Consider the following 12,069-nt stretch of genomic DNA (forward strand, 5'->3'; position numbering starts at 1 on the left):
TGCAATACATTTCTTGGCTCAAAAAACCTACCCAAAATACATTACATTAAAAATGTATTCTAGTATAAAAGTTTTAGAAATGTGTACACTGAGATAAAACAAGCTTAGATATTATTGTCCACATTAATTTTAATAAACAGACTGTTGTGAAAATGGTACAAAACTGACAGTGTGACATTGACGAGGATGGAAATAGACTGATCCATCCATCTCTACCCTGAGCCTTAATGATTGGAAAACTATCACAAAATGAAATGAAATGGACTGCCTTCAAGTCGATTCCGACTTATGGTGACCCTATGAACAGGGTTTTCATGGTAAGCAGTATTCAGAGGGGTTTACCATTTCCTTCCTCTGAGGCTGAGAGGCAGTGACTGGCCCAAGGTCACCCAGGGAGCTTCATGGCTGTGGGGATTTGAACCCTGGTCTCCCAGGTTGTAGTCCAACACTCTAACCACTATGCCACACTGGCTCACAAGATGCATAAAATTCCTTGATTCTGTAGAGTGAAAATTATTTATTTATTTATTTATTTATTTATTTATCGCCCATCTGGCGAACCCAGATAGCCAGTTCACCTCAGTTCAGGACATTTTAAACCACACAGCACTTGGAGTCGAATTAACATTAAAAGCCCCCTGGCATTTCTTAGGCATTACAAGGGGTGAGATGAGGCAGCAGCCCCAGCAGGGTATAGGGGGACACCCTGCCCAAACCTCAGAACATCCAGGAGTTAATTTAAACATAGTATCATTATCTTTATGGTTATTTATATTTGTTACTTACCCTTTACCAGAAGGTACAAGGGCATGTTACGGCACGTAAAAAAGCAATTAAGACTTATTGCATAATTTATTGTACTATAGCTAGGAAATTATAGTATACTAGGAGATTATACTACAGTTAAGCCTGTTTTGGAACCTTGTTCCAAATTCCTTTTCGTTCAGAAAACAGAACAAAGACAGAGTCGTTGTGTTTGCTTGCCACGCTAAGTTCAAATTCTGCACCCGAGACCCAGATTGTGTGGTATAAAAAGTAAAATCCTGAGAATTTTACATATCCCACAAATAGGGCAGATTTTGCATTATTTATTTTGCATTATTTGGGAGGCCACTGAGGCTCCAGCCACCCCAAAAGCCACCTTCCACCCCCTGGAAGTCTTTTGTTTTTCCTACTGGGGTGCAGGGAAAGAACAGGGCTTGGTTAAACTTATAGATTTGGAAAGCAGAGTGCTCACCTTTATCTTTGTGCTTTAAAGGGGACCTAAACTGAATCTTAATGGAGTAGTTAATGTGTGGCTTTCTGATCTTGTGACCCCACACCAGCCTTTGCATGCGCTGACTGGGGCTCATAGCAGTTGTAGTCCAAAACAGATGGAGGGCATCAGGTATTATTATTATTATTATTATTATTATTAATTTCCCACTCTTCCTCCCAGTAGGAGCTCAGGGCAGCAAACAGAAGCACAAAAACCCCTCTAAAACATCACAAAAACAGACTTTAAAATATATTACAACAAAATAGTCTTAAAAACATATTAAAACACATTTTTAAAAGCATCTTTTTTTAAAAAAGCTTTACAAACATATTAAAAGCAATTCCAACACAGGTGCAGGCTACCCTACACCAACATCTTGAGAGAGGACAAGCGTATCAGACAGGCTTGAAACAAGGAGTCCAGTGAGAAACTCATCACAACAATTATCCCATCATATCCTAGTGCCAGGAGAGAGAGTGGGCTCTCCCATCATGACCTTCAACTTGAAACTAGTGCCACTGGCCCCGCTCTTCCCCACCCGCACGCCAGGCCCAGCAGCTTGATCCTGAATAAGGGCTAACTGAGAAATCCTGGAGAACGGGAGAGGTGCTGGAGGATTGGAGACGGGCAAACGTCGTCCCGCTCTTTAAAAAGGGTAAAAAAGAAGATCCGAGGAATTACAGGCCGGTCAGTCTGACTTCAATACCGGGAAAGATATTAGAACGGGTAATAAAAGAGTCCATTGGCAACTATCTAGATGACAATGCTGTGATTAGTAGGAGCCAGCATGGGTTTGTCAAGAAAAAATCCTGTCAAACTAATCTCATCTCTTTTTTTGATCGGGTCACTAGCTCAGTAGATGGTGGAAATGCTGTAGATGTCATCTATCTAGATTTCAGCCAAGCGTTTGACAAAGTCCCCCACGACCTTTTGATTAGCAAACTCATCAAATGAGGACTAGATGGAAATACTGTCAGGTGGATTCACAACTGGTTGGAAAACCGTACTCAAAGAGTGGTCGTCGGTGGCTCTGCTTCAGACTGGAAGGAGGTTTCGAGTGGAGTGCCACAGGGCTCTGTCCTGGGGCCGATACTCTTCAACATTTTTATCAATGACTTAGATGATGGGGTGGAGGGAAGCCTTATGAAGTTTGCGGATGATACGAAACTGGGAGGGATAGCTAACACAATGGAAGACAGGAACAAAATCCAAAGATACCTGGATAGACTAGAAAATTGGGCTGAAATTAATAAAATGACATTCAATAAAGACAAATGCAGGATTCTGCATTTAGGCCACAAAAACAAAATGCATGGGTACAGGATGAGAAATACCCGACTTAGCAGTAGTGCGTGTGAGAAGGACCTTGGAATTGTAGTGGATCGCAAGTTGAACATGACCCAGCAGTGTGATGCTGCGGCAAAAAAGGCAAACGCGGTTTTGGGCTGCATAAACAGAGCTATAGTTTCCAGGTCAAGGGAAGTAATAGTCCCACTATATTCTGCATTAGTCAGGCCTCATCGGGAATACTGCGTTCAGTTCTGGGCGCCTCAGTTTAAGAAAGATATAGACAAGTTAGAGGGGGTTCAGAAGAGGGCGACGAGGATGATAACCAGTACGGAGAACAAGTCTTAGGAGGAAAGGTTGAAGGAACTTGGCATGTTCAGTCTGGTGAAGAGAAGGCTGAGGGGTGACATGATTGCACTCTTCAAGTACCTGAAGGGCTGTCACATAGAGGAGGGTACAGATTTGTTCTCTGCTGCCCCAGAGGGTAGGACTAGGTCTAACGGTTTTAAGTTGCAGGAGCGTAGATTCAGATTGGACATTAGAAGGAACTTCTTGACAGTAAGGGCAGTTCGGCAATGGAACCGACTGCCTAGGGAGGTGGTGGGATCCCCTTCGCTGGATGTCTTCAAGCAGAGGCTGGACAGCTATCTGCGGGAGATGCTCTAGCTGTGGATTTCCTGCTGTGAGCAGGGGGTTGGACACGATGGCCTACAAGTCCCCTTCCAACTCTAAGATTCTATGATTCTATGATTTTTTTTAGGTCACTGATGAGTTCATTGACCGTGGTGAATGGGAAAATCAGTCCTGATGGAATCCCGCCCCAAAAAGCAATCAGGCACAACTTTTGCAGGGTTCAAGCCCTGTTTGAAGCATCACAGCCTCCCTCTCTCTTGATGTACTCCAAAAGATCTGGAGGGCACTAGGTTGGCAAAGGTTGGTTTAAAATATGGGTGATGTCAGGAGCTGCTAAGGTCAGAGAATCATAGAACAGTAGAGTTGGAAGGGGCCTATAAGCCATCAAGTCCAACCCTCTGCTCAATGCAGGAATCCAAATCAAAGCATCCCCGACAGATGGCTGTCCAGCTGCCTCTTGAAGGCCTCCAGTGTCGGAGAGCCCACTACCTCTCTAGGTCATTGGTTTCATTGTCGTATGGCTCTAACAGTTAGGAAGTTTTTCCTGGTGCTCAGATGAAATCTGGCTTCCTGCAACTTGAGCCCATTATTCCATGTCCTGCACTCTGGGACGATCGAGAAGAGATCCCGGCCCTCCTCTGAGTGACAACCTTTCATGTACTTGAAGAGTGCTATCATATCGCCCCCTCAGTCTTCTCTTCTCCAGGCTAAACAGACCCAGTTCTGTCAGTCTCTCCTCATAGGGCTTTGTTTCCAGTCCCCTGATCATCCTCGTTGCCCTCCTCTGAACCCGTTCCAGTTTGTCTGCATGCTTCTTGAAGTGCGGAGACCAGAACTGGATGCAGTATTCAAGATGAGGCCTAACCAGTGCTGAATAGAGAGAAACTAATACTTCACGCGATTTGGAAACTATACTTCTGTTAATGCAGCCTAATATAGCATTTGCCTTTTTTGCAGCCACATCACACTGTTGGCTCATATTCAGCTTGTGATCAACGACAATTCCAAGATCCTTCTCACATGTTGTATTGCTGAGCCAAGTATCCCCCATCTTATAACTGTGCATTTGGTTTCTTTTTCCTAAGTGGAGAACTTTGCATTTATCACTCTAGAATTTCATTCTGTTGTTTTCAGCCCAATGTTCCAGCCTATCAAGGTCCCTTTGAATTTTATTTCTGTCTTCCATAATATTAGCTGTGCCCAATTTTGTATCATCCGCAAATCTGATAAGCGAATTTGATAAGATGTGCCCAGATAATCAGGCAACCAGTCTAAATACCACTTGAAGAAAAAAACACCTTATGAACATTTTGAGATGACAAAATGTGAGTGATAAGACAAAATAACACTTAGCAATATGATACGGGAGAACAGTGGCCTGGTTTGCGCATTGCACTCAGCCAAACCACGGTTTAGCCTGACACGGGCTCTGAGAGAGGAAACTGCAGCTGCTTTGCTCCTCTATGGTTGTTCTGCTGCTGTGCTAAGCCATGGCACTGCTTGGCATCCAAACCCATGCTCCTGGTTTAGCTCTCACAGGCGAACCTGTTATTTTGCTAAAAACACAACTATTTTTAAATCACCAGTGGTCTCTGCCAATGAGAAAATGTCACAAAACCAATTGCTTGATCAGAAAGGAAGAGAATTCAAACACAGCCTTCAACAGAGGCAAGATAAACAAATGGAAAAGAAAGACGTCCAGAGAAGATCTGGGCGGAAGCAACTCGGTGATGAGAAGCAGCAATGGGTGTGGCGGTGGAACATGGAGGCCGGATGCTGCTGGGACTCGGCTCTCGGCGGCTGCCGGCCAGCTTTCGCCACTCCCAGAGCCAATAACATTTCCCAGCATGCTGTGTGCCTGGCCCAGCCTGTGAGCTTTTGAGGTATCTCTGTAGCAGAAGTTCTTAAACCTGACAGCAAGACAAAGCTACCCTTGGGTTCCCGGAGTGGTCTTCGCACAGGGGTATTCTCTTGAGGGTTCTGCCTCAGGGCAACCAAGAAAAGGAAAGCCTCAGCTGTGAAAAGCATAAGCCATTAATCTGGGCCTCAGTCAAGCGGCAACTTCTACTGCAGCGGCTGGGGACCCCCTCATGCAACCTGGGCCAAAAAAATAAATGAATAAAATGCGATAGTTTCCAGAGGAGTAGCCTTCTTAGGCCACATCCACATCATACATTTAAAGCACTATTATACAACTTTAATAGCCATGCCTTCCTTCAAAGCATGCCGCTTGTAGTTTGTTAAGGGTGCTGAGAGTTGTGAGGAGATGCACTATTCCCCTCACAGAGCTACAATTCCCAGAGTTGCCTGGGAAGAGGGACTGACTGTTAAACCACTCTGGGAACTGAAGCTTCAATATAAGGTGCAGATGCGGCCCTGGTCTTTTGCAGCAAAAATAATAAGAGAATCTTGTGGCCCCTCAAGGTGTTTTAATTGCTACAATTCTGGCATAACTGGTGTAGCACCCATGCCATAAAATTTACTAAGCAACCAAAGCAAGTTGTTGTGTCTCTCAGGCTCTGTTCCTCCCACCGCCCACCCCTTGACTCCACCTGCAATGTGGGGATAAGAATACTGGCCTACCTTAAAGGCTTGTTGTATTGAGGATAACAAGATAATGTATATGGAAGTCTCTGAACACTCTAAAATACCACTACTACTACAAATAATATGAATAAATAATTCTGGGAGCTTCTTGGCTGAAGGGTGAGGAAAGAATACAAAATAACATATGCAATGTATATAGATAAAATGGAAATGGACTGCCTTCAAGTCGATCCTGACTTATGGCGACCCTACGAATAGGGTTTTCATGGTAAACGGTATTCAGAGGGGGTTTCCCACTGCCTTCCTCTGAGGCTGAGAGGCAGTGACTGGCCCAAGGTCACCCAGCAAGCTTCGTAGCTATGTGGGGATTCAATCCTGGTCTCCCAGGTCACAGTCCAACACCTTAACCACTACACCACACTGGCTCTCTCATTAAGAGGTATAGAAATGGCTTAAGGAGGAGAAGGATGTACTGCCTTCAAGTTGATTCCGACTTATGGCGACCCTCTGAATAGGGTTTTCATGAGGCTGAGAGGCAGTGACTGGCCCAAGGTCACCCAGCGAACTTCATGGCTGTGTGGGGATTCAAACCCTGGTCTCCCAGGTCCTAGTCCAACATCTTAACCAGTACACCACACTGGCTCTCATGAGTCTCATGACTCTCTTTTCATAGATATATGAATGAAATGGACTATGTATACCATGGACTGCGAAAAAGACAAATAATTGGGTGTTAGAACAAATTAAACCAGAACTGTCACTAGAAGCTAAAATGATGGAACTGAGGTTATCATACTTTGGACACATCATGAGAAGACATGATTCACTAGAAAAGACAATAATGCTGGGGAAAACAGAAGGAAGTAGAAAAAGAGGAAGGCCAAACAAGAGATGCATTGATTCTGTAAAGGAAGCCGCAGACTTCAACAGATCTGAACAGGGTGGTTCATGACAGATGCTCTTGGAGGTTGCTGATTCATAGGGTCGCCATAAGTCGTAATCAACTTGAAGGCACATAACAACAACAAACATGAATGAAATGGACTGCCTTCAAGTTTTCATGGTAAGCAGTATTCAGAGGGAGTTTACCATTGCCTTCCTCTGAGGCTGAGAGGCAGTGAATGGCCCAAGGTCACCCAGGGAGCTTCATGGGTGTGTGGGGATTCGAACCCTGGTCTCCCAGGGCGTAGTCCAATACTCTAACCACTACACTACACCAGCTCTCCATAGATCTATAGATATATTTTTAAAATCCAATAGAGCTGCCACACAGATTCTGTACTCAGAGGCCAGGATGTGGTTTAAACCCTCACTTTACCCACAAGCATGTGCTGAAAGGATGTGGGGGGATGAGTGGGGGATCCTACCCTTCCACCTCCATGAATGAGTATTGAGAAGAAATAAATCTGCGACAGTAGTTTCCAAACTCCACACACACACACACACACACACACACACACACACACACACACACACACACACACACACACACACACTCACTCACACGGGCCACTTGCAAATTGCTGAGGGTCTTGGTGGGCTACTTAATGAGGTTTCTGCCGGCTGTAGCAATTGTAATGCGCTGTGCTAGATGCTGTATGATTTCAAAGCGTCGCTTTACAGACCTGCCGGGGACCACAGTTTGGGAACCTCTGAACTACAATAAGTGACCCTGAGACTCCACGTGAGGTCTGGGCCAACCTGCTAAACCACACACAGTCTGAACCCATTTCCGTGCCAAGAGGCCCCCCTCAGGGCAGGCATGACGTGTGGAATGACTTATCATCAACCCAGATGGCCAGCACTGCACGGAGGGCTTCCACATGCAGTCTGCTGGGGACTCACAAGCATAGCAGCTCTGCATGTAACGCTGAATGTCATGTCATTTATTCCTTCTATCGTTGCCTCCCAAGCACCTCCAATTAAAATCTATACCTGTGATACAGTCAACGGTCTTCCCTCCAGACAAAAGGGGGCACAGGGACTTGTTGATGGGCAACGATGCCTAACCCACAGAGGCAGCCCATCTGCAGATCTACAGATCTGGCACATGGTAGTTTTAATAAATAAGAGTTGGAGAGCCACCCCACACGCTCCCGGCCTTCAGATGTTATGCATGCCGCATGGACTATCCAAACATGGGGTTTAGGCCATCCTCCATGTGGACGGGACAATAAGCTGGCCATCACAGTCAGCGCTTAACTTGCTTTATCAAGCTCTCTGCATTTACCAACTGTGGTTGTTGTTATGTGCCTTCAACTCGACTACGACTTATGGCGACCCTATGAATCAGCGACCTCCAAGAGCATCTGTCATAAACAACCCTGTTCAGATCTTGTACGTTCAGGACTGTGGCTTCCTTTATGGAGTTGACCCATCTCTTGTTTGGCCTTCCTCTTTTTCTACTCCCTTCTGTTTTTCCCAGCATTATTGTCATTTACCAATTAGGGGGTAAAAAGGGTGAGCTTCCCAGTCCCTGGTGATGTGAGTTTACACACTCGCCCCAGACAAACAGAGGTATTCCTACTGTGGTTCCCTTCGGACACTGCAATATGCAGGTTTCCTGTGAAAACTCTGCCCCCACATGGCTGCATTTAGGCTTCACTGATATTTAAAGCAGCCAGTTTTGAGAGAGGACAGGGGATGGGCCACAGGAAGGCAGTCTTGTACTTACGAAGCCAACTGGTTATCCTGGATTAGAGATGGGAAGGCCAAGAAAAAAACTGGAAAAAATGTTTGCTTGACACTGTGGAGGACTAGCGGAGACATAAATAACTTTCTTTGGTATTAATGATGATGGTTTCTTCTGGGTTTTTTTAACTGTTTTTTGCCTGCTCCTCATAAACTGGCAGAACGAAAGAGGTTCCTTACAGTTCAGGATCTTGCAGATCCATTCGTTACCAAAAAAAGTAAAAGTTTCAAAAAGTAAATTCAGTCTGTAATAATTGTTTGAACAAAATGTACTTTTAATATACCAAATGTGATAATTTTATGCCAAACCAACTTGTACATAATTCCATTTGATGTTCCTGGCGTAACAAAGTGACTTTCAAACTGTAAAAAGGGCTAATATTGCATTTTTTCAATTTTCCTGAAAATTTCCAGTTTCTTCCTGAAAAAAGAACAGTTTTTTCCAATGGCTTCAAAATTTCCGGAAAGTTTACATCTCTATCCTGCATCAATTAATTCAGACCCCAAAGTCGAAGAGTTTTAAAACAGAAAATAGCATTTTAGAAAGAGGGAGAGCTAAAAGATGAAGATTGCAAGAGGCAGAAAACAAAAGGACACATTTGTCGCAGAACGGTGGAGTTTTATTTCCTACACTGATGAGGCAGATAGCAATATAAAGGTTCCCAAGGTTTCCCACAATCTGTGGATTTTGTGAAAGGTGACCAATTCTTTTGTACTATATCCTGTGTATCCAGGTGCATAAAAAAATTGTATTTTTTGGTATACTTTTGTTGACTCTCAATATGCAGTCGAGATACTTTTAATTTCCTGTGGTTGTTTTATGTCATGTCTAAAGCAAATAATTGGGGGGGAAAGAAAAAGAGCTTCTTGATTCGAAACATGCTGGCACACTTCAACAACAAAATATTCAGCTGCACTTTTTCTGAACTTCTTGCTTTTGTTTCCAGTCATTAATTCCACCCTCTTGCACTGACAGCAAGAGTCCCCTTTAGGCCTTTCTCTAGCAAACGAGCCCGCAGAGAGCTGCACACATGCAAAGAAACGTTTCACTTTCTTTTCTTGAACAGGGGCGTCCGCAAGAAAAGCCTCATGCCCCATCTGCCGCCCCATCTGCCTCCCCATCACCGCCTCCCACGTCTTTCAGGAGTTAACATCTGATGAGGCACAGGGGAGGGGGTCACAGAGAGCAAGAAGCCTCACACAGACTTTGCTGCTCAGGGACTCTTCTCACTTTCCCACACCTCGTTCCCAAAATCACCCTTTCTGCAATGAGGAAGAGCTTCCTTGGAACATCTGACCAGACATTCCCCCCACCTCCTTTCACAACCCAGCATCCCCCACCGGTACCTCTATCAGCTCCTCGGTCCAGACTTTTTTGTCCATCTTGAGACTCCGTACTTTGGTGACGCTGGGTCCCAGCCCACGGTGTTCCCCTGTGTTGGGAAGGAAAGCCCCACGTCACAAAAGCACAGAGCAGGGGGTCTGACAGTCAGACTGGCAGGTTTCCCCCTTGGTGACCTTGGAGAGCTCCTTTCACAGCTTAGCACCTCAGTTTCTCACTCCGCATATCCGCAAGGAACCACGTCGCTTAAGGGAAACAGACTATGAAGTGGCAGAAGAGTTGGCATGAGCTATAATTATTATATTGTAGAAGTTCTGCAAGCTTTAAACCTCACAGGAGCAGGTGCATTTAGAGCATACACAATGTTCGGGGCAAACCAGGATGTGTATCCAGGGCACACAGCTGGATAAGGTGGTGCAGGGGAAAGCCCATAAGTGAGTGGCTGCTGGATCCATCTAGCCCAGCATCCTGTTCTCAGTGGCCAAACACATGCCTCTTCTGGGAAGCCCGCAAGCAGGACTTGAGCGCAACAGCATTCTCCCCTCCTGCGGTTTCCTGCAACTGGCATTTGGAAGCATACCGCCTCTGATCATGGAGGCAGAGCATAGCCATCATGGCCAGTAGCCACTGATAGCCTTATCCTCCACGCATCCTCCATGCTCAGGTGTTGATCAGCAGAGAGGGCCCTTGTGGTAGTTCCACCACCCTCAGAAGCTCGGGGGATGGTGTCCCGGGAGAGGGCCTTCTCTGTGGCAGCCCCTAAGCTGTGGACAACTTTCAGCGAAAGCTGAAGGCGCATCTCTTTACCCTGGTCTTTGACATCTGAGATGTATATTTTTAGGACCCACCCTATTTTCTGTGATGTTGGTAAGCTTGTTTTTAATTGTTTTACTTATGTGTTTTAAAATTGTTGTAACCCGCCCTGAGACCTCTGGGTGAAGGTTGGGTAATCGTAGTAGTAGTAGTATGTAGCATGAGCATTGAGAACCGGGAAGCCTTGGCCCATGAGCATCCCAATTGGAGGTCGGCCATTATCAAAGGCGCTATGGACTTTGAAAAAGCACGAGTACAGGGCAAAAGGGACAAACGAGCTAAGCGGAAGGCACGTCAAGCAAATCCTCATTGCGACCATCTTCCATCTGGAAACCTATGACCTCACTGTGGGAGGCTGTGTGGATCCAGAATTGGCCTCCACAGTCACTTACGGACCCACCGATAAAGCCCTTATCTTGGAAGACAATCTTACTTGGCCACGAGCGATCGCCAATGAATGAATGAATGAAGTAGTAGTATAATCTGTTTTTATAACCATCCAAGTTGGCGGCCATCAGTTCCTCCTCTGGGAGCAAATTCCGTAATTTAACTCTGCACTGTCCTGTGTGACTTTCTTCTGTCTGTCCTGAATGTCCCAATATTCAGAACCACTGGACAGCCACCATTGGGTTCTAGTGTTATGAGAGAGGCCTATCTACTTCCTCCACACCATGCATAAGCTTACACACCTCTATCATGTCCCCCAACACCACACACTCACACACACACACACTTGCCTTTTTTCCAAGCTTAAGTGGCACAAATGCTTTGATTTGGATTCCTGCACTGAGCAGGGGGTTGGACATGATGGCCTTATAGGCTCCTTCCAGCTCTACTATTCTATGATTCTATGATCCTCACAGCCCCTTGGTCATTTTGCTGGCCTGTTTCCGAACCTTCGCAGCTCAGGACAAAAAGAGTAAGTGAACAGACTGGGTAGGACTGAGGAAGAACAAGGATAGACACTCAAAGCCTGCCCGAGGGGCTGGAGCTGGAGAGCTTTCTGGGAAATCCTTTCTGCTTTTTTCTTGTCCCCTAGGTGCTGTGGAGAGAAGGGAACCAGAGGAACAGCCAGGACCTTCCTGATTTTATATAAGCCAATGAAGCGGATGCAGATAATGGGATTGGAGCACTGTTCCCATGAGGAAAAGCTAAAGCATTTCAAGATTTTTAATTTAATTTTTAAAAAATAGAATGAACACAGACAGGTGGATGAAGGCTTCTAAAATTATGAAAAATTGTGGAGAAGGAGAAAAATTCATACTACTGATTGATTTGATTTGATTTTTGTTTTGATTTATATCCCACCCTTCCTCCCAGTAGGAGCCCAGGACAGCAAAGAAATAGAAATACTACTGGAAATCAGGGTCACCCAATGAAATGGATCGGAAATGGATCCAGGACAGACATTGCAAACTACTTCTTCACACACGATGGATAGCTAACCTGTGGAATCCCCTGCCACAAGATGTGGGATAGCCAATCACTTAGGTGGCTT

General features: G+C 45.3%; 1 protein-coding gene across 11 annotated transcripts in view; it reads right to left on the reverse strand.

Moving 5' to 3' along the window:
* Nucleotides 1–12,069, reverse strand: part of ARAP1 (ArfGAP with RhoGAP domain, ankyrin repeat and PH domain 1) — a 185,498-nt gene that overhangs the window by 53,881 nt on the left and 119,548 nt on the right. For all 11 annotated transcript variants that reach the window (XM_061629148.1, XM_061629149.1, XM_061629150.1 and 8 more), the window contains one exon: nucleotides 9,764–9,849. In XM_061629148.1, the coding sequence (XP_061485132.1) occupies nucleotides 9,764–9,849 (86 nt within the window). The remainder of the gene's footprint in view (nucleotides 1–9,763; nucleotides 9,850–12,069) is intronic.

The sequence above is a fragment of the Rhineura floridana genome, chromosome 5, assembly GCF_030035675.1.
Source record: "Rhineura floridana isolate rRhiFlo1 chromosome 5, rRhiFlo1.hap2, whole genome shotgun sequence".
Taxonomy (NCBI): Eukaryota; Metazoa; Chordata; class Lepidosauria; order Squamata; family Rhineuridae; genus Rhineura; species Rhineura floridana.